Consider the following 26,227-nt stretch of genomic DNA (forward strand, 5'->3'; position numbering starts at 1 on the left):
TTACAAACACACACCTAACGACAGACTAGCGAAACATATGAAGCAAAAGACAGAACTGAAGTGAGAAACAGCGTTACGATAATAGTTGAAGACTCTAATACTCCACTCTCATTAATGGATAGAACAGCCAGACAGAAGTAAGGAAATAGGTGATGTAACAAAAAAAACAACTATAATGGCCCTATACAGAATATTTTACCTAGCATTACCATACATTCTTCTCAGGTGCACATAGGACATTTTCCAGGTTAGGCCACAAATGAAGTATAAACAGGTTTTTAAGAGGTAATTATACAAAACATCCTGACCACAACAGGATGAAGTTTGAAATCAACAGAAGTAAAACTGGAACATTCACACATTTGTAGAAATTAAACAACATATTCAACCAAAGGAACAAAGACAAAACCACAAAGGGAATTAGAAAAAAATAAAGATGAACAAAAACAAAATGTGTGAAAATGGTATTAAGGGAGAAATTTAGAGCTATGAATGCTTACATTAAAAAAAAAAAGGGGGGTTCAAATCAACAATCTAACTACAATTTCAGGAACCAGAAAAAGAACAAATTAAACCCAAAGCTAGCAGGAGGTAGGAAATAATAGATTAGAACAGAGATTAGGAAAACAATTGTAAAAAATAAGTGAAACTATAAATTGGTTCTTTGCAAAGATCAACAAAATTGGCAAAACTTACAAGACAAACTAAAAAACCAAAGACTCAAATTTCTGAAATCAGAAACTCAGGAATTTACTACTGGTTATGCAGGAATAAAAAAGGATTGTAAGAGAACACTACATCAACAAATTAGATAACTTAGTGGCCTCCCTCCAGCTGCCATCTTGTGTCCCTGCGTGTGTGTGTGTGTGTGTGTGTGTGTGTGTGTGTGTGCCCTAGACCCCCTGAGCGTCAGCTCTAGTTACCCCACCCCCCACCCCCCACCCCCGCCGCCCGACCCGGCCTGGTTTCCTCTCCAACAAGATGAAAGAAATTTATGAATCAAGAGAAACTTGCTAAACTGCAGGCACAGTGTGCATGGGGTGGGGGGGTGGGGGTGGGGGGAAGGAACTGCTCGTAGAAAGAACAAGGTGGTTCACAGAACAGCTACAGCAGATGATAAAGAACTTCAGTTCTCCTTAAAGAAGTTGGGGTAAACAATATCTCTGGTATTGAAGAGGTAAATATGTTTACAAACCAAGGAACAGTGATCCACGTTAACAACCCTAAAGTTCAGGCACCTCTGGCAGCCAACACTGTCACCATTATAGGCCATGCTGAGACAAAGCAGCTGACAAATGCTACCCCTGCATCTTATACCAGCGTGGTGCAGACAGTCTGACTAGAATAAGGAGACTGGCTGAAGCTCTGCCCAAACATCTGTGGATGGAAAATCGCCATTACTACTGGAAAGACGGATGATGATTAAGTTCCAGATCTTGTGGAGAATTTTGATGAGGCTTCCAAGAATGAAGCAAACTGAATTGAGTCAACTTCTGAAGAAGATAAGGTTGAAGAAGTTTCTAGGAGCTGCTGTTTTATGACTGATTTTTCAAATTTTGTTTATGGATCTGATAAGATCTAGATATCTAATATTTTTTAGCCCAATGCCCCTGGACAGTGCAGCTCTTTTCACTTTTTGCTTAGACATAAATCATTCTTTGCAGCTTTGAAACAGGTTAATAAAGATCTTTGCCTAGTATAGTTTTATTTTTTATTTCATTGACACTAATTTGTATACAGCAAAGTTGTTTGTAGAAAGCTAATCATGGCATGTAATATGACAATCTGAAGAAATTTTATTAAAGATTTAACATGGTAAAATCATGTAAAAAAAAACAATTAGATGAAATAAATTCTTAGGATACAGCTATCATGACTGCATCATGTAGATCTATAACTAGTAAGGAAATTGAATCAGTAATTTAAAAATCTGATAAAAGCCCAGGACCTAATGGCTTTACTTGTGGATTCTACCAAACATTTAAAGATTTACCAATACTCAAACTTTACCAAAACAAAAAATTAAAGAGGTAACACTTCGTAACTCATTGTATGAGGCCACATAACCCTGATACCAAAGCCAGACAAAAAAGACATAAAAAGCTACAGGCCAATACATTTTATAAATATTGATGCCAAAATCCCCAACAAAATACTAAAAAACCGAATTCAGTAGCATATTAAAAGGATTACATACCAAGTAGGATTTAATCCTGGAATGAAGAATGGCCATCCCCATCCCCTATGGCCCCCACCACACTGTCGGCCCACAGCCCTTCTCCCCACCTGACCCCGCCCCTGATGGCCCTCCCTAACCCCAATAGGGGGTGAGGCTGGCCAGCTAACCTCCTGAATCCCCTCTCCCTGCCTGGCCCCACCCCAGATCAGCCCCCCACCACCCTGATCAGGGGCAGGGTGGCTGGCCAACCACCCATGGCCCTCCCCCAGGCCACCGACCCCTGGCACCCCCCAACACATTTGGGAGCAGAGCCTACTGGCCCACCACCCACAGCCCCTCCCCATGGCTGGCACCACCCCCAACCAGCTCCTCAACCCCATTTGGGGGTTGGGCCCGCAGGCCAATTGCCTGCAGCCCCTCCCCACTGCCAGCCTGGCCCTGATTGACCCCGACTGGGCAGGCTGGCCAGCCAACCTCCTGGCATCTCCTCCTCCAGACAGGCCCAGCCCCGATCCACCCTGATTGGGCCTGAGTCGGCCGGACCCCACCAGTGCATGAATTCGTGCACTGGGCCTCTAGAGTGTGTGTGTGTGTGTGTGTGTGTGTGTGTATTTAAAAGATAGCTGAATGTGACTCTAAAGTCTGTGTTTTCCCTGGCCCAGGGTGTTTGGGCAGAGGAGAACAATGAAGCTCAGACTGGGATGGCTGTGAAGACTCAGAGGTGAGGAAATGGGCTGCATTTCTTACTCTGTGTTGCCACCTGGGGCAGCATACAGCTCAGCACCATTCCCAGCAGGAATGCAGAGTTTGCCCGGCACCAACCACCACGACAGATCTGTTCAGTACCTCTCAGAGCTGGAAGTAGAGTTACCATCCATAGGTTCTGGCACTTACCACCCTTAAGCCCCAGTGTCCTACAGATCCTGAACCTGGATTTCTCTACCCTCAGCCCCTTCAGGCTGGGCCTAAGCAGAGCCTGGGTGCTGCCTTACAGAAGTTGAATAATTCAGGTCCTAGTGGCCTGAGGTATCCGTTTCAGTTTCTCTGTTCCCTTGTGCACAGGTGTAATTAAGCTAAAGAAAAGGGCCAAGAGGAGAGGCCTGCTGTCCTGTGCCTCTGAAGGATCAGGACTGATGGAGTCCCTGGCCCTGATGGAGAATGCACCAGGCTCATCCAGAGCCCAGGTACGGGGAATGGAAGCAGGAAGTCAAAGGGGCTAAAATAGAAGGAGAAAAGAAGAGAGTGGAAAGAGGGAGATCAGCGTAAGAGAGACGAAGGAAGAGTTACAGAAAAATAGACAGAAGGAAACAGGACAGGGTGGCTAAATGAGAGGTAGAGGGGGTAGGAGGGGCAGAGGCCAGGGCAGAGGCAGAGGCCAGAAGAGGCAAGGACCAGCAGAGAAGAAGTACTAAAATCCCAGGACAAGTACAAAAAAGGAGTCAGACAACCAGATGGGCTGCAGGGCTCCCCAGTTGGTAGCTGGGCCCAGCAAAGATCTTCCTCTGACTTCCAGGTATTGTCCACACCATCCTTGCTAGCAGGCCCTGATGCTGCCCTAGGTCGGGCCAGGAGGCTCACACCCAGAGACCTGCCCGGCAGGGCCATGGGGCCCAGGAGCCATTGCGCTGGCCTCTCCAGACTGGGTCTCCTGTTCCTGCTCCCACTCCTCCCAGGTATGAAGCTCCGTAAACCAGGCCTGACCTCTCTGGGTGCTGCTGCTGTTCTTGTCCTCCCCACACCTCTCTCTTTTCATTTCTCTCTTCAGTTACCTTTGCAGGAGAACAAGCTGTCTGGGGAGTGTGGGGAGGGGGTGCAGGGAAGGGTGAGAGGAGATTTGCCTGACTGGGGAGGGTGAAGTGAGAGGGGAGCTTTCCAGAGAGAGGAATGGAAAAGCCAGGGGCCCTTGAAGGCCAGGCTGAGTTGGGGCAGGCAATGAGGAGCCATTGAAGGGTTTTAAGCAGTTGGTAGCCTGGTCAGATCTGAGTGTTTAAAAGCTTGATCTCGCCTGGCAGGTGTGGTTCAGTTGGCTGAGCATCCTCCCATGTACCTAGATGTTGCCGGTTCATTTCCAGTCAGGGCACATGCCTGGTTTCAGGTTGATCCTCAGTGGAGGGCGGGGGGGGGGGGGGGGTTGTAGGAGGTAGCCAATCCATGTTTCTCTCATCAGTGTTTCCTTCTCTCTCTTTCTCTCTCTCCCTTCCACTATCTCTAAAATCAATTTTAAAAATAAAGTCTAGCCGGCATGACTCAGTGGTTGAGCTTCAACCTATGAACCAGGACGTCACAGTTTGTCTCAGTCAGGGCACATGTAGGATTGATCCCCAGTAGGGGGCGTGCAAGAGGCAGCCAATCAATGATTCTCTCATCACTGATGTTTCTATCTCTCCCTCCCTCTCTCTTCCTATCTGAAATCAATTTTTTAAAATATTGTTTAATATATTTTTAAAAAGCTTGCATGCTAAAATCCTCAACAAAATATTAGCAAATCACATTCAGCAAAATATTAAAAACATTATACATCAGACCAAGTGGGGTTTATTCTGGGGTTGCAAGCGGCACAATATCTGTAAATCAATAAACGTGACACATCAGGTAAACAAATTGAAAGACAAAAAAAGCTGCTCTCTCAGAAATGTGGAGGAGGATTAGAGAGGCTGAGCCGGAGAGCAGAGGGAACAGTGAGGATGTTGCTGCTGCTGGGGTCCATGAGAGGGAGGATGAGGCTGAAGAGGCTATTAAACATTCAAGAGATGTTCAGCCGTATGACTGAGAGGATTTGGGTATTGGTTGGTTTGCAGAGGGAACCGACAGGGGGAGGGAGAGTGATAATCCCTAGGTTTCTGGCTGAGGCCGCTGAGGGGGGAGGAGGGGGCATTTGCTGAGATGGGGAACATCAAAGGAGGAGCAGGTTTCAGAGCATGGGGGAAGGAGATGAGTTCCTGTTTTGGACCTACAGAGCTTAAGGTGCCTACAGGACATTCAAGAGTGGACTGTTTTATACAGTAGGTCCTCGAGTTCCGTCGGAGATCTGTTCCTAGAGTGCGACTTAAGGTGATGTTCTCCATAAGTCAGAACTCACCTACATAAGCATCTATGTCACTCCCATAGAGCGCATACACAGCAGTAATGAAGTGAAACAGTAAAAAAATAAATAAAATAAAATAAAAGGTAACAATTCCTGACCTTTACTTGTGGTAAATAAATAATAAAAATACATAAAGCACATATGTACATATGTCGAAACGATGGAACTTTTTTTAAAAATAAATAAATGGGAGACGACGATGTAACCACAAAACGACGTACATCGAGCCGGACGTAACCCGAGGACTGTCTGTATGTGCATCTGGAGCTCAGGAGACCGGAGAAAAGGAGAGGAGGGTCCACGACGGGATTCTGAGAAGCAGGGACTGAGCACAAAAGCCTAGGGGTGGGGTGTGTTTTTAGGCGGCCCTGGCCTACAGGGTCAGAAGCCTTGAAGAAACTTAACTGAAGTGCAGCAGGAGGAGTGGAGGCAGGTTTGAGAGCCTAAAGGGGGCTGGGCCATGGGGTTCAGATGCCTGGGTGAGAGCGGGCGCTTTTGTGGCCTACCTGGGCCCTTCCAGCATTTGTGGCAAGGCAGCCCGAATCCTCGGGAAGGGGAAGGCAGGGCAGAAACCCATCAGCCTTGCTTCAGGAAAGAGTATCAGTCCACTCCACCCACTTCACCTCATTCATCCCCCGAGGCAGGCCAGGGAAGAACAGAGAGTCACAGCCTGGGGACAGAGGGCAGCCATCAGGAGGACCAGTCAGACCATGTGAGAGTGGAGCAGGGGACAGCCCCAGCCTTGCGGAGGTGAAGGGTGTGAGCAGAGGCTTCTGCACGAGGGCAAACCTTCTCACTTCTCCCCCAGGATGCTTGGGAGCCGAGGGCAGGCTGGCCCACAAGCTCTTCCGTGACCTTTTTGCCAACTACACCAGTGCCCTGAGACCTGTGGCGGATACAGACCAGACTCTGAACGTGACCCTGGAGGTGACATTGTCCCAGATCATTGACATGGTACATCGTGGTTCTACAACTGCGGGATGTGCTGGTGACGGCGTCAAGGAATTTGGGGGTCGGGGGCTGGGATTATTCACCAAACAGTCCTTTTCTGTAAACATTAACAATAACAGCTACTAGCCGAGACTGGTTTGGCTCAATGGGTAGAGCATCGGCTTGGGGACTGAAGGGTCCCGGGTTCGATTCCGGTCAAGGGCATGTGCCTTGGTTGCGGGCATATCCCCGGTGGGGGGTGTGCAGGGGGCAGCTGATCGATGACTCTCTCTCTCATCGATGTTTCTAGCTCTCTGTCTCTCTCCCTTCCTCTCTGTACAAAATCAATAAAATATATTAAAAAAACAAAACAAAACAAAAAAACAATAACAGCTACTAACTTGGATACTGTTAGGTGCCCACAGTGTGCCCAAAACTTTGCACCCTTGAATCTTGCCCAGCAGGGGGTTTATCACCCATATAACTGCTAAGGAAGCTGAGGCCCAGAGAGGAACCTGTCAAGGTCACAACAAGGCGTGGGTGGGAACTGGACTGTACGTATGGGCAAGTTGGGTTTGTGGGTACTGACTAGAGCTCTGTAGGTGAGTTGCACACACAGGGAGGATATGCCATGTACACATGTCCACATCTGTGCCCACTTCCTGCCCAACTAGGATGAGCGCAACCAGGTGCTGACCCTATACCTGTGGATCCGACAGGAGTGGACAGATGCCTACTTACGATGGGACCCCGATGACTATGGCGGCCTGGATGCCATCCGCATCCCCAGCAGCCTCGTGTGGCGCCCCGACATCGTACTCTATAACAAGTACTGCCTGCCCGGCCCCGCCCCTCTCCTGGCCCTCCCTGGAGTTGCCCTTGCTTCTGGGAATGCACTTATTCTCATCCTCCCACCTAACTAGTTGCTATGCTGCCCTGGAAGTAGTCCCCCCAGGACCCTTCCAATCTGGCAGGAAGGTGTTGGCAGCGCTGGCTACATGGCACAGGGGGCTTCCTCACAGCCCCTCCGTGGCACCCCCACGAGGCTGTCCCAAGGCAGCCCAGGCTGAATGTCTTGCGGGAACCCACTGTGCGGTCCAGGCCAGTTCTGTGTCTCTGGCCGAGAGGGTTCTGGGGCACCCGTGCTCTTCATGGCACAGTCCCCCCTTCCAGGCTGGCTCTGAGTCTCAGGGCTCCCCAGAGGCCTGCCTAGGGCCCTCTGGGACATCCCCCTATGCTGCCTAAGCCCATTCTGTTTAAAAAAAAAAATTAAATTTTTTTTAATTGATTTCAGAGAGGAAGGAAAAGGGAAAGAGAGAGAACCTTCAACGATGAGAGAGAACCATTGATGAGCTGCTTCCCTCATGCCCCACAGAGATGGAGCCCACAGCCCTGGGCAGGAATAGAGCAGTGCCCTCTCAGTTCATAGGTCAATGCTCAACCCTTAACCCTTGAGCACCCTGGTGGCCCGGCCAGTTCTGTTTTCCAGACAACACAGGGCTCTGCCTATTTCCCCAGGAGCCCCTCCACCATCTTGGCAATTGGCACCCAAGAAAGGGCACCGTGCCACCGCGTGCCAACTTTTGTAGAGGCCTTTCCATGCCGCCCTGGGCTCGATCAGGATCCTTCCTGGGCCCTCAGGCGCTGCCCTTTCCAGGCCTCCGAAGGCCACGAGGGCCCTCCCCGGGGCACAGTCTGTCCTCCCTAAAGGGGCGCTGTGTCCTGGGGTGGCCGGGGCGCTGCCTCAGGGACCCCCCTCCCCGCCCCCCGCCTCCCGCAGGGCAGACGCGCAGCCCCCGGCCTCGGCCAGCACCAACGTGGTGCTGCGGCACGACGGCTCCGTGCGCTGGGACGCGCCGGCCATCACGCGCAGCTCGTGCCGCGTGGACGTGTCGGCCTTCCCGTTCGACGCGCAGCGCTGCGGCCTGACCTTCGGCTCCTGGACGCACGGCGGCCACCAGCTGGACGTGCGGCCGCGCGGCGCCGGCGCGGGCCTGGCGGACTTCGTGGAGAACGTGGAGTGGCGCGTGCTGGGCATGCCGGCGCGGCGCCGCGTGCTCACGTACGGCTGCTGCTCCGAGCCGTACCCCGACGTGACGTTCACGCTGCTGCTGCGCCGCCGCGCCGCCGCCTACGTGTGCAACCTGCTGCTGCCCTGCGTGCTCATCTCGCTGCTCGCGCCGCTCGCCTTCCACCTGCCCGCCGACTCGGGCGAGAAGGTGTCGCTGGGCGTCACGGTGCTGCTGGCGCTCACGGTCTTCCAGCTGATCCTGGCCGAGAGCATGCCGCCGGCCGAGAGCGTGCCGCTCATGGGTGAGCGAGGGAGTGCGTGAGGGTGTGTGTGTGTGTGTGTTGTGTGAGGGTGTGTGTGAGGGTGTGTGTGAGGGGGTGTGTGTGTGTGTGAGGGTGTGTGAGTGTGTGTGTGTGTGTGTGTGTGTGTGTGAGGGTGTGTGTGTGTGAGAGAGGGTGTGTGAGTGTGTGTGTGTGTGAGAGAGGGTGTGTGTGAGTGTGAGAGTGTGTGTGTGTGAGAGAGGGTGTGTGAGTGTGTGTGTATGAGAGAGGGTGTGTGTGTGTGTGTGTGTGTGTGTGTGAGGGTGTGTGTGAGTGTGTGTGTGTGTGTGTGTGTGTGTGAGAGAGAGGGTGTGTGTGTGTGAGGGTGTGTGTGTGTGTGAGAGGGTGTGTGTGTGTGTGTGTGTGTGTGAGGGTGTGTGTGTGTGTGAGGGTGTGTGTGTGTGTGTGTGTGTGTGAGTGAGGGTGTGTGTGAGTGTGTATGAGGGTGTGTGTGTGTGAGTGTGAGTGTGTGAGTGTGTGTGTGTGTGTGTGTGAGTGAGTGTGTGTGTGAGTGTGTGAGTGTGTGTGTGTGTGTGTGTGTGAGGGGGTGTGTGTGTGTGAGTGTGTGTGTGTGTGTGAGTGTGTGTGTGTGTGTGAGTGTGTGTGTGTGTGTGAGTGTGTGTGTGCGCGTGTGTGTGTGTGTGAGTGTGTGTGTGTGTGAGGGTGTGTGTGTGTGTGAGGGTGTGTGTGTGTGAGTGTGTGTGTGTGTGTGGTGTGTGTGTGAGGGTGTGTGTGTGTGTGAGGGGGGTGTGTGTGTGGTGTGGTGTGTGTGTGTGAGGTGTGTGTGTGTGTGTGAGGGTGTGTGTGTGTGGGGGGGGTGCGGCCAGGGGTGGGGGTGCGGGGAAGAGCCGTCCCCTCCTAGGGAATTCCCCCCCAGCCCCCCTCCCCCCCGCCGCCCCCCACTCCCCCCCACCCGCTGAGGCGTGGGCGTCCCACCCGTGCGGGGACGGGCCTGGTCGCCACAGTGGCCGGCTGCAGTGTGTGAGGGCGTCGTCCTGGGAGCCTGCTTCTTCCCGAGACGGAGGGGCAGGGGGTGCGCCCCTTCCAGGGAGGACACCGTCCCTGACGGGAAGGGGCCGAGGAAAGAGAGTCTTTCCTCAAGGACTGGCCGGAGGGAGGTCTCTGCCCCCGGGGTCCGATTAGAGGCAGAATGCACCGGGTGTTCGCATTGCTGAGCACTCCTAAGCCTGTGATGTCAGTGACCTCGGGGAAGCGCCTCCACAGACAGACAGGCAGGTGCTGTTGTGTGCCCCCCTGTACGGAAAGGACCCTCCTGGCCCCCTGTCCTGGCACACCACGGGAGAGATGACTTGTGGGTAAACGTGGCCTCCGGCAGTGTGTGTGTGTGTGTGTGTGTGTGTGGGAGGGGGGGAAGGGGGAGAGATTATTGACCACTTAGCTTCTGAGGAACCATGGTGGGAGTGTGGTCCGCTGAGACTTTGGCCCTTACCTCCTTCCTCTTCCTCCTTCCTTCCTTCCTTCCTTCCCTTCCTTCCTTCCTTCCTTCCTTCCTTCCTTTCAATTATAGGCAATACTTCTTTTTATTTATTTATTTTTAAAAATATATTTTATTGATTTTTTTACAGCCAGGAAGGGAGAGAGATAGAGAGCTAGAAACATCGATGAGAGAGAAACATCAAGCAGCTGCCTCCTGCACCCCCCACTAGGGATGTGCCCGCAACCAAGGTACATGCCCTTGACCAGAATCCAATGTGGGACCTTTCAGTCCACAGGCTGATGCTCTATCCACTGAGCCAAACCTGTTTCGACAACCTCCTTCCTTTTTCATCCATTGGGCTTGGAGGGTCCCGACAGCCTCAGGGTGGGTTCCTGTTTGGGCTGTGGTGACTGGGAAGCTCAGGCCCCCTGAGTTCTTCTTCTGGGCCCCGGCTCGCTCTGTCTTTTGCAGGGAAGTACTACATGGCCACCATGACCATGATCACCTTCTCCACGGCGCTCACTATCCTTATCATGAACTTGCATTACTGTGGTCCCAGTGCCCGCCCAGTGCCGGCCTGGGCGCGGGCTTTCCTACTGGGATACCTGGCACGGGGCCTGTGCGTGCGAGAACGAGGGGAGCCCTGTGGGCAGCCTAGACAGCCCGAGTCGCCCCCCAGCCCCCAGCCTCCAGAGAGAGGGGCCGGCCCCCCAGCAGGCCCTTGCCGTGAGCCCCGGTGTCTGTGCCATCAGGAAGAGCTGCTGCGCCATGTAGCCACCATTGCTCACACCTTCCGCAGCCACCGGGCTGCCCAGCGCCGCCACGAGGACTGGAAACGCCTGGCCCGTGTGATGGATCGCTTCTTCCTGGGCATCTTCTTCTCCATGGCCCTGGTCATGAGCCTCCTGGTGCTCGTGCAGGCGCTGTGAATCCGGGGTCCGCTGCGGCCGCAGAAGTGACACAGGATGGGAAGACCAGGTGGTTGCTGGCCCTCACATAGGCCACCCAGTCTCTCCCCTCTACACCCTGGAACCCCGGACACCCTCTCTCAGGGTCAGCAGTGCTGACTTCACAAACCACGAGGGAGCACTGGACTGTGTATCCTGTTTTCTTAAGAAAAATCTAGAGCTTGCCACTGCCTTAACTCCTATGGGGGGAAGGACTCTAAGAAGGTTGAAGGTCAAAGTGCAGTCCTAGAGGGACAGAATTGAACTTCATTAATGAATGTTAGAGTTTTCAGTGGGGAGAGGACACGTTATATGAGAAACAGAACTGCAGCATTGCCTGCCTTCTCTTCTTTCCTCAGTGGCTGCTGTTATAGGAGCTTGTCCCTGCCTAGGGGCTCAGGGAAGGGGTTTGGGGTTTCAGACTGATGATCTAGTTTCCAGAGCAGGAGGCCACACAAGGATGTGGCCCCAAAGCTCCAATTCATCAGAAAGAGAGTGTGTGCCTGGCACCTCCTCGATGTCCTGTCTTAACCTTGGGTCCCGTGATGGTGGGAGATGGGGATCCAGGTTTGTTTCTCTAGAAACAGGAGCCTTAGGACTCCTGGGATTGAACAGGAATTATTACGTCTTTGCTGACAAGAAAATGACGGATTTGACCGAGACCCGGCAGAGGGCCTAAAGCAAGCCCTCCGTTGTCTTTCCTGCTCTCCTCTCTCTGGGTTCCTTCTGTCCACCGCATTCGCCCACCCTGACGTCCAGAGGACTTGACGGTATCCAGGGGAGGGCAATGCAGGGACCAGCTGTTCACAGGTATTTGTTCCTTTCTGACTTTCACATGCTTCCCGGCACCCACCTCTTCGCCTCAGCCCCAGTTCCTGACCTCAGGAAGCTCACAGTCCGTCACGGGCAACAGACATGGACATGAGGTGTAGAGAAGCTCCCAGGACCTGGGGGAGCACAGAGGCAGCACCCTAACCCACAGGGTCAGAGCGCTCAGAGAAAGCTCCCTGGAGGAGTGAGGAGGACCTTCCCAGGTGTCCGTGGGAGGCATGTGAGTGACACCAGCAAGTCCCATGGCCACGTGCTTTCCTCCCAGCACCTCCACACCGAGTTTAATCTTCTTCCTCCTCCGAGTGAGTTGTTGCCTGTCCTGGAGTCCCCCTACCTCTCTTCAATGTGTCACTCCTAGAGCACTGGGTAAAGTTCAGGCCCAAAATTCTCTCTCTCTACCATCGGGCCTGGCAGCTGCCAGAGAAGGTCCCACAGTTCCCTGCAGGTGGTGTATCTGCGGATCTTGACCACACTTAAGAGTAAAGCACACATGTGGCTGACGTCCTCGTGTTGGGCAGAGGTGGCCGGCAGGGCTGTTCAGGGTCTGATGAGTTAGAGGAGGCCTGGATACTCTGGAAAGACTCCCCCGACAAGGAACCAGAGTAGCAGTGGAAGGAACCAGACTGTAGACAGAGAGCCCTGTCCCATGGCTGCAGGGAAACAGAATAAGAAAGAGATATTTAGGGGTGAAGCGAGTTACACAGAGAAACAAGACAAAAACCAAGCAGGGTGAGCTGGAAACACTGATGCATACAGTGCGGTGGGAGACAGAGATGAAGAGCAAGAATTTAGAGAGGTTGAGAGATGATATTTGCAAACAACAGCTTTGACAAGGAGTTCTTATCCAAAATATATAAAGAACTCCTACAACTCAACACCAAGCAAACAAACAATCTAATTTAAAGCAGGCAGATGACCTGAGCAGATACCTCTCTCAAGAAGACCTACAAACCACCAACAGGTGTATGAAAAGGTGGTCAACTTCAGTAGCTGTTAGGAAATTAAAACTACAACGAAATGCCACCTCACACTGTTAGAACGGCTATTGTCAATAAGACAAGGAATAAGTGTTGGAGAGGTTGTGGAGAGAAGGAAGCCTCATTTACTGTTGGTGTGAATGTAAACGGGTGTGGCCACTATGGAAAATAGTATGGAGGCGCCTCAAAAAACTTAGGAATAGAGTTACCACATGACCCAGCAACCCATTTTTTGGTATTTACCTGAAAATTTTGAAAACACTTATTCACAAAGATATAGGCACCTTTATCTTCACTGCAGCATTATTCACAGTGGCCAAGACATGGAAACAAAATGTCCTTTGATAGATATTGGATAAAGTGGATGTGGAGTATATATACAATGGAATACATAAGAAAAAATGAAATACTGCCATTTGCAACAATGTGGATAGACCTTGAGAATTATTATGTTGAGCAAATAAGTCAGCCAGAAAAAGTGAAGAACCATATGGGGGTTGAGGGGGAGACTAGCTGATTTGGCTCATGGGATAGAGTGTTGGCCTGGGGACAGAAAGGTCCCAGGTTCCATTCCAGTCAAGGGCACATGCCCAGGTTGTGGGCTCAATCCCCAGTAGGGGGTGTGCAAGAGGCAGAATGATTCTCATCATTGATGTTTCTATCTTTCCCTCTCCCATTCTGAATTCAATAAAAATATATATTTTTGAAAAACATATGGGAGGGTGGGAGTGCGGTGGAAGGGGTCAGTGGGAGGAAAAAGAATGACATCTGTAATATTTTCAACAGTAAAGATAAATTTTTAAAAAACCATGATTTCACTCATATGTGGGATATAAAACTGAAAGTAAATGAACAAACAAAAACTCCTCTACACAGACAACAGTACAGTGGTTACCAGAGGGAAGGGAGTGGGGTTAGTACAGGGTACAAGGGTCAAATGTGTGGTGATGAGAGGAGATTTGACTTTGGGTGGTGGGCAGGCAGTGCAATATGCAGATCATGTATCAGAGAAATGTACACTTGAAACCTACATCTATCTCATTAACCAATGTCACCCCAACAAATTTAATTTAAAAAAATTTAAGGAAGAAGGCAAACAGAGATGAAGAGACTAGGACATTCCGGGGGTTATTAGGTCTATCCGCCTGCCTCTTATGGAGGCACTGGAGGCACCACAGGGTGGGATGAAACAGGGTAGAGATCTGAATGGGAACTAGTGAAGCTGACCTTGGCTTCTCTGCACAAACCATGGTAGGAGACTGCTGGTGGGCAGAGGAGGGAGAGATCTTAAACTTTTCCAGTGCATGAAATTTCATTATGAAAACTCAGAGAAGCGCCTGAATAGCGTTGCTCAAAAGTTGAACTTTGACCTACGAACTAGGAGGTCTCAGTTGGATTTCCGGTCAGGGCACATGCCCAGGGTGTGGGCTTGATCCCCAGTGCGGGGCATGCAATAGGCAGCCAATTAATGATTCTTATTGATATTTCTATCTCTCTCTCCCTCTCCATTCTTCTCTGATATTATATATATATATATATATATATAACAAACAAATAAAAAAAACAACCTCAAAGAAGCAGGTTGGAGGCTGGAGACCTGGCTTCTGGCCTGCCTCTGACACTAACTCATTCTGTCACCTTGGGAGAGTCACTTCCATCTCTGGGTCTTACTTCTCTGTATAATGAGGACAATAATACTCCCTGTTCTGCCTCCTTCCAGTCTGTTACTGTGCAGTGAAGGGTAAAATGAAATGGCCTGGGGAGGAGGGGCCAGCCTGGAATGGTGCTTCAGAGTTTGGCTCCAGGGTCAGACTGTCTGAACCTCACCCCTTACCAGCTGTGTGGTAGGGTGCTGGTTGCTTCACTTCTCTGTGCCCTCGTCCCCTCATTTGTAGAACAGGGGTGATGGCAGTACCCACAGCTGGCTCTGGGTGTGGCTTCATGGCCTGGTGTGCCTGGAGCTCTGAGTGGTGCTATGTCCTGGTGAGGACACAGTGGGGCTGGGGCTCCTTTGTGTCCACTGTTCGCAGAGCCCAGCGGAGGGAGGAGAGGCCCCCGAGGAGGGCGGCCGTGGTTTCTTCCCTGGGAAGGGCCTGCTCCAGAAGCTTCCCTTGGAAAAGCCCGTTCCCACCTGGAGCAGCGGCAGCCCAGATGGGCCCGGGCACAGCAGGCATCGAAGGGAAGGGAAGTCATGGCTGGAAGTGACCTGGGAGTCATCGAGTCCAGCTGGGCTTTTATACAAATAGGGAAACTGAGGCCGGAGAGGGAATGATTGGTCACAAAGAGAGCCAGTGCAGGGCCTGGACGGTGGCCCAGGTCTCTCATGCCGGCCTCCTGCTTGGAGGGTGGTCTGAGGGAGTGCTGAGGGCAGTAACAGGGACGGAGGGTTCCCCAGGCCAGGGAGGAGAAGGCCTGGGAGGACTGTGTGAGATCAGCCCTCTCTCCATCACCTCTGTGCAAAGAGGACCTCTCTGGGGCCTGGTCAGCTGTCTCCTGTGAGGGAGGGGGGCCCACAGAGGGGGCAGGTGTGTCAGCTCTCCCAACCACTGCCCCTTACCGCCTCTGGGAGAGCTTAGCTATCCCCACAGGTGTCTGCTGTAAGGTTTTGTTTGTTTGTTTTTTTGTTTTAATTAGAAGAGGGTGGTTTTTCTTATAAAGGAGCCATCCAGGGCAGCCTGCTCACCCCCCATTGGAGCCCCTGTCCCACAGGCCTTCAATCCTACCTGAGTTTTCCAGATGGCAGGACGTAGAGTTGCATTGCATGGCTGTAGAGAAGAAACGGAAAATCAGACTTAATAGTTCTAAGGATGGGAAGTGGCCCTGTGGGCCATCCCTGACTTGCTCTAGGAAAGCTGGTACTTTTCCCTCAAATTCTGCTTCCTTCTGGTGAGACCCATCTTGCTGAGGTTTGACTTGATTTGTGAGCAGTGGGGCCGGAAGCGAGCCAGCCCTCAGAAACCAGGGTCTGCTCTACGTTCTCCTGCTTCTCCCTATCTCCCTGCCACAGCCTCCTCTGCCTCTCCGAGCCCATCCTAGCCAAGCTCAGGCTAGCTTATGTTCTGTGCATGTCTTCCTCACCTCTGGCAACTCATGCACTCTTGTCCGAGGTGGGAACTGAAGCCACACAGGACATTTTCCCACAGTAGCCGTAGTCCCCGTTGCCAGCCCCTGGGCATTGCTCCACCGGGACCAGCAGGCCACAGTAGCTCACAGTTAGAGACCGGAGCCCATCCTCATGATTTCTCCTGTGGCTTGTCCCAGGGGGATGGACAAGAAGAGCATCTGAGGCCTGCCACAGCCTGCACTGGACCTTTGGGACACAGCACCCACATGCGGCCCACCCAGCACACACGACAGCTCGGGATTTCTGTTCAAATAAACACTCTCCTCTTGGAAACTGAGGTCGGGGCTCTTGTCGATTCTGGCAACAATGATCTGTGTGTCAGTAGCTAGAAACTAATTCCCTTCTGGCTTCCAGCCGGGAGAAAGCCTGACCAGGGCTGTTCGGCCCTCCAATGGCCAAAGACCCCTGCCTTGGTCAGAAAACCCTCTTAAGCCTTCCAGCAGGCAGGTGACCAGCTCCGGTTCAGACACCACCAGGGACAGGAATTCTCCAGGCTCAGAAGGTTCTGTCTCCCCTTAGATGGAGGGATGGAGGTGGGAGGGAGGGATGTGCAGGACATTCTGTGCCCCTCTCATGGCTGGTTGGTTTTTGTTTTTTCTGTATGCATTCCCTGAAAGCGGGCCGGGAGCTCCCCTGCTGCACAGGTGCTCCCACACAGGCCCCTCTCACCTTTGATGTACTCGCAGTTGTACCCGCTGTGCTTGCCCAGGGCCCGGAGGTAGATGCGGGTGGGGCCCTGGGCAGGTCGGCTGCTGTTGATCACCTGGAAGGTCTCAAAGGGGGGGATCAGCACCTCCTCCTCCCCGGGGAAGAAGGAGTAGTTCCAGATAGGGACACCAAGGCAGGTCCAGATGCCAAAGAAGGTGTCCTTCCCAAAACCCTGCGCTGTGGCCTTATTCAGGGACGCCGAGGAAAAGCTCCCCAGCCGGACGGTGGCCCCAGGTCCCGTTGGCTGGAAGCGCAGGCCTTGTACCCCTCGGAACACCTGGCGGCACTGGGGAGGACGCTGGGCCTTGCTCAGCAGCTGTAGGGCCTCGGTCAGCAGGAAATGGAAGGTCTTGTAGGAGAAGTGTTGGAGGTAGTGGTCTCGGTTACAGCCTGCCTCCCTCAGGGCCGCGTTGAACTCCTTGTGCAGGGGGGTGTTGGCCGTGTAGGCCAGGAGGGCCACCCCGTGCTCATCACGGAAGCCGGGGGGTGGTGGGGACATCGCGGGGTGAGGCTGAGACCCCACTCTGGCCCCCAGGCTTTGCGGTCCTGCCATTTTCTGCTGGCCTTCACCCAGCTTTTAGCATACACTTCGTTGGTCTGGAACTCGGTGCGGTTGAGATCTGGGAGAGCAGCTGTCATGGCTGCTGCACAGCCAACATACTGGTCGTCAAAGGAGGTTGGGGCCATGTCCAGGGGCCTTTCTTCAGACAAGAGTCCTCGTCGTGTGATGGGGTGGCTCTGGGGTGGGAGAGGGAGAAGCAAGGACTGAGAGGTCAGGCCCTAGGAGTATGGGAGCCTATCCAGCTTTCCCCTCCACTGAGCTGAGAAAGACAGTATAAGGGCCCCAAACACACCTGGAGGGGAAGGGGGATGGGACCTGCTAACTGCCAATTCCCCGAGGCTGAGAACTGGGGCTGTCCCCTGGGGCTGAGGGAGTCCCGGGGGAAGCATCAGGCATCCTCTCCTCCCTCTGCTCCTCCTTCCAGAGCTCAGAAGCAGCTGATGCTCAGCTTCCTGCTGGCATGGGGACAGCAGGGGACGGCCATACCTGAAGTGCTCCCACGAGGCCCATGAGCACAAGCAGCAGAGGCATCATAGCAGGAGCCTGCATGTTGGACGTGGCCTTGGGTACGTCACTGTCTCTTTTGGGGTCTCAGCTTCCTCATCTGGAAAATGGGGATGTTAACCTATACAGTTTAATAAACATTCATTGACATCTGGCACTGAGTCACAACATGGAAATGGAGGCTCGGGAGAGAGAAGGAGGACCCTTCTTGCTGGAAGCAACATGAGACTTCCTGGAAGTGGTGACATGTGAACAGGGACTTGCAGGATGAATAGGAGAATAAGGCCTCAATCAGTGGAGACAAGGAGAGAGGAGAGTTTGGAGTTTGGGGTGGGAAAAGAGTTTGAAGGAGCAGGAATGAGAAGAGCAAAGGTATTGGAGTAGGAACTCTCAGGATGTAAAGAGTAAGAGGCATTTTGTCTAGTGTGGTTGAACTTGCAGTGTGAGAATGTCAAAAAGATTTGGGCTACCCAGCTGGTGTGGCTTGACCCAGTAACCAAGAGGTCACCGGTTTGATTCCTGGTCAGGGTATATGGCAGGTTGTGGGCTCCATCCCCAGTATGGGGTGTGCAGGAGGCAGCTAATCGATGATGTTCCTTTCTCATTGATGTTTCTCTCTCTCTCTCTCTCTCTCTCTCTCTCTCTCTCTCTCTCTCTCTCTCTCCCTCTCTCTCTCTCAATAAAAACATATTTTAAAAAAAGGTTTGGGCCATCATGACGGAGCTTGACTGCCATGGTGAGAAGCCGTGGCTGGAACAGGGCAGAACAGGGGAATGGTCAGCAGCGGGGCTACAGCAGGACTCCAGAGACAGCTTAAAGCAGGGCTCAGGATCCAGGGGCCTCCCCCGCGCCCTCCAGGTGGGCTGAGAGCTGAGCCTTCATTCCCTGAGTCCTCAATTGCTTCTGGGGCCCGGGCAGATGCAGATCCCCAGGCGGTGAGGAAAGAGGGACTCTGTGAGGGGGAGAGGACAGAGGCTGCCTGCTTCCCCAAGGACAGCTGGGGAGAACCACAGCCTCCCACACCCTGTGGGTGGGCACACTGGGAGTCCCAAGTAGCACCAAGAAGAAGACATCACAGCGTGGGGTCAGAATTGGAACAGTTTCTAAGCCAGTGCTGCTGCTGCTTTTCTGTTTGTTTTATTATAAAGTAATGCATGCTTGTGAAAAAAAAAAATGCACGTGTGAAACACAAAATCCAAGTTCCCTTTCTTCCTTCTTCCCTCAGCTTTCTTCTTCTCACTCTTACCCATGCCTGCTAGCAGGGAGGGGGTGACCTGTGATAAATACCTTTCAGGACCTTTCTCTATGCACATAAAAATAAATTTTAAATATATGTACATAGCTTTTTAAAAATATATATTTTATTGATTTTTTTTACAGAGAGGAAGGGAGAGGGAGAGAGAATTAAAAATATGGATGAGAGAGAAACATTGATCAGCTGCCTCCTGCACACCCACTCCTGGGGATGTGCCCGCAACCAAGGTACATGCCCTTGACTGGAATTGAACCTGGGACCCTTCAGTCCACAGGCTGATGCTCTATCCACTGAGCCAGACCAGTTAGGACTGTACATAGCTTTACACATACATTTAATGTATTTAAATACATAAACATAGTTTTCTATATACAATCTGTTTCTGCTTTTTGTCATTTTTTTTTAATAAAAAGGGAAGCCCTACCAGTGTGGCTCAATGGTTGAGCATTGACCTATGGACCAGGGGGTGGAGATTGTGGGCTCAATCCCCAGTGGTGGTGGGGGGGCCGTGCAGAAGGCAGCCATGATTCTCTCTCATCACTGATGTTTCTATCTCTCTCTCCCTCTCCCTTCCTCTCTGAAGTCAATAAAATTTTATTTTAAAAAAAGAAAATCCTATATAATGAAAGGCTAATATCCAAATGAACTGGTCACTAATGCTGTGCACTGACAGCCAGGGTGCAGATGCTCACTGTAGGAGCTGCCCCCTGGTGGTCAGTGCACTCCCACAGGGGGCGCGCTGCTCAGCCAGAAGCCTGGCTCATGGCTGGTGAGCACAGTGGTGGTGGCGGGAGCATCTCCTGCCTCCACCCCAGCAGTCAGACATCCCCTGAGAGCTCCCAGACTGCGAGAGGGTGCAGGCCCGGCTGAGGGACATCCTACCACCTCCGAGGGCACAAATTTCGTGCACCGGGCCTCTAGTAGAAAATAAAAAGGGAACATGCTTACATATACAGAGTCTGTAACCTTATAATATATCATGGACTTCTTCCATGTCACACATATAATCTACCTTGTCTATTATAATGGAGGCATGGCATTCCCTAGTATAGTTAAACCATAATTTAAGCATTTCCTTATTAATGGAAACAAGTTTATTTTCTAATTTTTTCTCCTATCTAATAAAACAGTAATATGCAAAATGACCATACCTCTGCTACACCCACAAGCCACATCCATCAGCCAGTCAGGAGCAAGTATGCAAATTAACCCAACCAAGATGGATGCAGCCAGAGAGCGAGCAGGAAGCTTGGGTTTCCCTGGTGATGGAGGAAGCCAAGTTCCTGGCCTGCCCTGGCCTCCACTCAAGGCTGCAACATTTCAATTGTAGAAGATCAATAAATCCCAACAAAAATGGCTGTAGCCATAGAGAGAGCAGGATGTTTGGGTTTCCCCGGCGATGGAGGAAACCAAGTTTATGGCTTGCCATGGCCTCCACTAAAGGCTACAAAGTTCAATTATAGAAGATAAATAAATCCCAGATACCAGGGCCTCCGCTTGGATCCCCGGGAGGGGGGGGGGGTTGTGTGTGTGGCCAGCCTGCAAACCACCACAGGCCCCTTGCCCAGGCCACCCCACACCCCAAAGGAACCCCCACCCTGATCCAGGACACTCTTCAGGGCAAACCAGCTGGCCCTCACCCGTGCACCAGACCTCTATCCTATCTAATAAATAAAAGAGTAATATCTATCCTATCTAAGAAATAAAAGAGAAATATGTAAATTGACTGTCACTCCAACACACACAAGATGTCTGCCTCCTTGTGGACACAAGATGGCCACCACAAGCCAAAACTGGTTTAGCTCAGTGGATAGAGCGTTGGCCTGTGGACTGAAGGGTCCCAGTTTCGATTCCGGTTAGGGGCATGTACCTTGGTTGTGGGCACATCCCCAGGAGTGGGTGTGCAGGAGGAAGCTGATCAATGTTTCTCTCTCATCAATGTTTCGATTCCAGTTAGGGGCATGTACCTTGGTTGTAGGCACATCCCCAGGAGTGCGTGTGCAAAAGGCAGCTGATCAATGTTTCTCTCTCATCAATGTTTCTAACTATCTCTCTCCCTTCCTCTCTGTAAAAAAAATCAATAAAATATATTTAAAAGAAAAAAAAAACACACAAGAAAAAAGATGGCTATCACAAGATGGCCAGCAGGGGGAGGGCAGTTGGGAGGGATCAGGCCAGGAGGGGAGGGCAGTTGGGGGCAACTGGACCTTCAGGGAAGGACAGTTGGAGGGGGCCCAGGCCTGCAGGGGAGAGCAGTTGGGGGGAGAGGGGGTGACCAGGCAGGGGAGGGCAATTCGGGGCAATCAGGCTGGCAAGGGATGAGTTAGGCATCAATCAGGCTGACAGGGGAGTGTTTAGGGGGTGATCAGGCTGGCGGGAAGAAGTGGTTAGAGGCAGTCAGGAAGGCAGGCAGGCGAGCCATCAGTCCTGGATTGTGAGAGGGTGCTCGTTTAGGCTCATTTAGGATCGGGCCTAAATGAGCAGTTGGACATCCCTCGAGGAATCCCAGATTGGAGAGGGTGCAGGCTAGGCTAAGGGACACTCTCCCCACCCCCTCCGTTCCCCCCCCCCCCTGCCATGCATGAATTTCCAGCACAGGGCCTCTAATATTAACATAATATTGCATGAACATCCATATAAATATTTGTCTACTTGTGTACATACTTTTATAGTAAAGATATCAAGAAGATGATACTTAAAAGATATGAATATTGTTTTATTTTGATAGGCACTGCCAGACTGGCATTCAAAAGGTACCAGTTTGCCCTCCCACCAACAATGAATAAGAGTGTCCTTTTCTCTACATCTTTGCCAACACTGGATATTATTTTTTAAACATTTTTATTGATTTCAAAGAGGAAGGAAAAGGGAGATTGAAACATTAAAAAAAAGAAGCATCAGTGATCAATGATGAGAGAAAATCATTGATTGGCTGCCTCCTGTACACCCCCTACTTGGGATTGAGCCTGCAGTCCGGGCATGTGCCCTTGGTCGGAATCAAACCTGGGACCCTTCAGTCCTCAGGCTGATGCCCCATCCACTGAGCCAAACTATCTAGGGCAACACTGGATATTATTAATATCTCTTTAAGTTTCACTTAACTGGTGGGAATAAATGGTATCTGCTTTTTAATATCTCTTCTGACTAATAGGATCATCAGAGCTTAATTTTTAATTTTAAAGTTTTTACTTACTTTTCTAAAGTGTAGTACATTTTTATTGTTCAAAATTTCAATAGTCCAAAGGCACACAGTGAAATGTGTTTTTCTCACTAATTCCCCAATTCCAACCTCATCTCCCAGAGGCAGCCAATGTGACTGTTTTTTTGTGTGTGTAGCCTTCCAGAAGTATTCTATGTGCACATAAGCAAATCCACAGGCATTTCTGCTTTCCTTCTTTTGCACAAATGATAATGCAGTGGTTCTTTATCTTTGAGAATCTGATGAAAGCTAAGACCTCTCCTCAGAAATGAATACCTGCGCCTTCACACGAATATTTCACAAATTGCCTGGCCAGTGTGTGTCAGTGGTTGAGCATCAACCCATGAACCAGGAGGTCACAGTTCGATTCCCAGTCAGGGCATATACCCAGGTTGGGGGTTCGATACCCCAGTGGGGAGGGGGCAGTGTGCAGGAGGCAGCGGATTCTCTCTCATCATTGATGATTCTATCTCTTTCTCCCTCTTCCTTCCTCTCTAAAATCAATACAAATATATATTTTAAAAAATACAAAATGTTTCACAGATTTCAGGTGGTTATGCCTCTGCCCCAGTGTCACTCAGGTTAAGCATCCCTGCTCCATCTTCCCCTCTGGCTCTTGGTGGGGCCTAAGTTTTGACAGTTCATTGACTCTAAGACACTGGGATTCTATGTGTTTATAATGTTACTAGAAGCACGGTGCCTGAAAATTCATGCACTGGAGAGGGGTCTCTCAGCCTGGGAGCCCTCAGGGGCGGGAGGCAGCCAGGCAATCAGGGGAAGGTGATGCCCCATCACACCTCTGCTGCTGCCACTGCCGGCAGCTCAAGCCTCAGCTGGTCCTAGTTACCTGAGCCTTGGGCATCCCTGGGCGGCTGGGAGACTGAGTGGACTGGGCGCCACCATCTTGTGGCTGTGGGCTTCACCGTCTTTAAGGGTGGGATGGTCAATTAGCGTATTTCCTTCTTATTGGTTGTGGGTACCACCATCTTTGTGATATGATGGTCAATTAGCATATTCCCTCTTTATTACAATAGATAGGATGAATCTCCAATTGTACATATTGCCAATGTACAATTTAAATTGAGGCCTGAGCTTCTCTGGGCAGTGGAGTTAGTAGCAAAATTTATCAAGTTCAACATGTCCCAAGGTGAATCCATTATCTTCTCTCCCTCAACAAAAAAATTTTGAACATCTGTAATGTATCAGGCACTGAGGATAAAATTATGAACAGTAGCCCTGGCTGGGTGGCTTAGTTGGTCAGAGTGTCGTCCGTACACCAAAAAGGTTGTGGGTTTGATTCCCAACCAGAGCACATATCTAAGTTATAGGTTAGATCCCTGGTAGGGGCCATGTATGGGAAGCAACCAACTGATGTTCTCTCTTCTCTCCTCTCCTCTCCTCTCCTCTCCTCTCCTCTCCTCTCCTCTCCTCTCCTCTCCTCTCCTCTCCTCTCCTCTCCCCTCCCCTCCCCTCCCCTCCCCTCCCCTCCCCTCCCCTCCCCTCCCCTCCCCTCCCCTCCCCTCCCCTCCCCTCCCCTCCCCTCCCCTCCCCTCCCCTCCCCTCCCCTCCCCTCCCCTTCTCTTCTCTCTCTCTCTCTCTCTCTCTCTCTCTCTCTCTCTCTCTCTCTCTCTCTCTCTCTCTCTTCCTCTCTCTCTCTCTCTTTTCCTCTCTCAATAAAATCAATAAACATATCCTCAGGTGAGGATAAAACAGTTATGAACAACAAAACCCACACCCTTGCTTCTTTAAGTTCTTTTGAAGTAGAAATGGAGCTGGAGTAATTTCAAGTCGCATGTGATGCATGCTACAGAAGGAACCAAAAAGCCTAACAGAAACAAATTATACCAGGAGTGAAGTTAAATGAAGAGCTGACCAGAAGAGGCACAGAGTATACAGAATTGAAAACATCATCACTGTGGGCCATAAAGCATGAGGCTCTGCTCCCCAACTCCAGGAGGGAATTCTTTTTTTTTTTTTAATTTAAAAAATATATATATATTATTGATTTTTTACAGGCAGGAGAGGAGAGGGAGAGAGAGTTAGAAACATCGATGAGCCGAAGCTGGTTTGGCTCAGTGGTAGAGCGTCAGTCTGCGGACTGAAAGGTCCCAGGTTCGATTCCAGTCAAGGGCATGTACGTTGGTTGCGGGCACATCCCCGGTAGGGGGTGTGCAGGAGGCAGCTGGTCGATGTTTCTCTCTCATTGACGTTTCTAGCTCTCTATCTCTCTCCCTTCCTCTCTGTAAAAAATCTATAAAATATATTTGAAAAAAAAAAAAAAGAAACATCGATGAGAGAGGAACATCAATCAGCTGCCTCCTGCATACCTCCTACTGGGAATATGCCCACAACCAAGGTACATGCCTTTGACTGGAATCGAACCTTGGACTCTTGAGTCCGCAAGCTGATGCTCTATCCACTGAGATAGACTGGTTAGGGCCAGGAGGGAATTCTAATGGGCAGAGTATGTCGCAGCAAAATCTACTTGGCTGTGGTCCCTTGGAACCCACACAAGAAGCTTGAGCTTTTATAATAGATCCTCTCTTTCTTATGGAGAATCCAGCCCATGTGTTCAGGTGGGGCTTACCCTCATGGGCTGAACATATGACTCCAAACTGGTGCTCTCCCACCCTGGCTATTGTGATTGGTTCATGAATGGACGCATGACATAAGCAAGGCCAATCAGAGTCTCTCAGGACAGAATCCAACAACCCCGCTGTGAAGGGCCCGCTGGGACCTCTTTAGCCTCCTGCCCCACCCCCTCTGCTTGGCTTCCACAGTACAGAACAAAGGTCCGGGCAAGGCTCTGCTATTCTCCTCTCCATGGCTCTGCCATTTTCTGGGGATGCCCTTCTTTTGCTACTCACTTTTCTAGTCTTAGCTCAAGGGTCACCTCCTCCAGGAAGTCCTCGGCTCCTCTGGGCTCCTGTATCGCCCCACACTTTCCTGTGTCCGTCCTGATCATACAATGCTGCTCTTAAGTGTCTGAGGGCAGAGACCTGTACGACCCATTCTTGGTCCCCAGAGGTCAGCCCAAGCAAGGCTAGGCCCAGGTGAGGCCTTCCAGAATATTTGCTAAGGATCTGAGAGGCTCTTTAGGTGCAACTAGCAAGATAGACTACTGCAAGCAAGTGGATCAATGACTTTGGGGACCAGTGATGTGGGCAAATGGAGTGGGGGGGGGGACCCAGAGTAACTGGGAGGCGTGGGAGTTGAGGAAGTGGAGGCACCAGGCAACCCATTTTCATATCCCAGCTGCCCTTTTGTCCTCAGCAGCTCAGAACACTCCTTATCATCAGTTCCCCCTTTTTCAGGCCCTCCATGAACAACCCTCTCTGTGCATGTGAGTTCAAATGTCTCCCCAGGAATCCCCAAATTCCCCAATGGTTCCAAACCTCTCTACCAAAGGTACTTTGGCCTGAATGTTGAGGGCCCCCCCCAAAAAAAAATTCGCATGTTGGAATCCTAATGTCTGTGCGATGGTATGAGAAGGTGGAGCCTTTGGGAGGTGATTAGTTCCTGAGGGTGGAGCCTACTGGAAGGGGATTAGTGTTCTAATAAAAGAGACCCCATAGAGCTCCCTTCCACCATGTTAGCACCGTGAAAAGGTACGGGCTCTGGCCCAGGGAGGGAGCCTTCACCTAACCGTGCGAGCACCCCGACCTTGGACTTCCAGCCTTCAGAAGTACGAGAGATGGAGACAACAGACTAAGGTAAAAGACTCCGTAAAACTTGTCCTAATGATTCCTAAATCTCCACCATTAATACCCCAAATTTTCCCTAAAAAATACCCTGCCCAGTGCCGGGAGAGGGTGGTGTGCTCCTTACCTAGGGCTTCTCCTGGGCAGGGAAGCTGGTGTTGGTCTCCTGTGATGGCCGCCAGGGAGGGGGAGGGCAGGTTCCTCCTTTATACTGTATCTCCCCCACACAGCTGCTCAGAAAGGTGACACTCCCCCATCTATTTCTGGATATCTCATCACGGTTCAGGAACACCAGCCTCTGCTCAGTCTGCCCTGGGCCAGTGCTCTCCCCGTAAGAAAGGGGAATCCCTGAAGCTAGAGACAAGGTGGGCTCGGGCGTGGAGGCTCCAGGCTGGAACAACGGCCTCCCGTCTGGATTTGGTCCTGGGCTCAGCACCCCTGGCCTCAGAGCATATC

The 26,227-nt window shown here is 51.3% G+C and overlaps 2 protein-coding genes and 1 pseudogene across 2 annotated transcripts; 2 read left to right on the forward strand and 1 right to left on the reverse strand.

Annotated features, from left to right (window-relative positions):
• The first annotated feature begins 994 nt into the window (after positions 1-994).
• On the forward strand, positions 995-1,661 carry LOC118713448 (annotated as a pseudogene).
• A 211-nt stretch (positions 1,662-1,872) lies between these two features.
• CHRNA10 (cholinergic receptor nicotinic alpha 10 subunit) lies at positions 1,873-11,839 on the forward strand. Its single transcript, XM_045577907.1, has 6 exons — positions 1,873-1,917; positions 2,842-2,900; positions 5,909-6,218; positions 6,869-7,023; positions 7,975-8,507; positions 10,435-11,839. The coding sequence occupies exons 1-6, from the start codon at positions 1,873-1,875 to the stop codon at positions 10,890-10,892; spliced, it is 1,560 nt and encodes a 519-aa protein (XP_045433863.1). The 3' UTR covers positions 10,893-11,839.
• A 142-nt stretch (positions 11,840-11,981) lies between these two features.
• Positions 11,982-25,968, reverse strand: ART1 (ADP-ribosyltransferase 1). The gene is given in 6 exon segments (XM_036427998.2): positions 11,982-12,391; positions 15,442-15,483; positions 16,512-17,052; positions 17,055-17,288; positions 17,599-17,716; positions 25,899-25,968. Coding segments are annotated over 5 exon segments (978 nt in total). The 5' UTR covers positions 17,662-17,716; positions 25,899-25,968; the 3' UTR covers positions 11,982-12,293.
• Positions 25,969-26,227: the final 259 nt, after the last annotated feature.

This window comes from Pipistrellus kuhlii, unplaced genomic scaffold, assembly GCF_014108245.1.
Source record: "Pipistrellus kuhlii isolate mPipKuh1 unplaced genomic scaffold, mPipKuh1.p scaffold_m20_p_9, whole genome shotgun sequence".
In the NCBI taxonomy this organism is placed as follows: Eukaryota; Metazoa; Chordata; class Mammalia; order Chiroptera; family Vespertilionidae; genus Pipistrellus; species Pipistrellus kuhlii.

What these genes read in the sequence shown, in the direction of transcription:
- CHRNA10 (XM_045577907.1), top strand. Translation starts at nt 1,873, where the DNA reads ATGACTGCATCATGTAGATCTATAACTAGTAAGGAAATTGAATCA. An exon ending in ATGGCTGTGAAGACTCAGAG is followed by an intron (nt 2,901 to 5,908) that starts GTGAGGAAATGG and finishes CCCCCGAGGCAG; the next exon opens with GCCAGGGAAGAACAGAGAGT. An exon ending in CGAGAGCGTGCCGCTCATGG is followed by an intron (nt 8,508 to 10,434) that starts GTGAGCGAGGGA and finishes TGTCTTTTGCAG; the next exon opens with GGAAGTACTACATGGCCACC.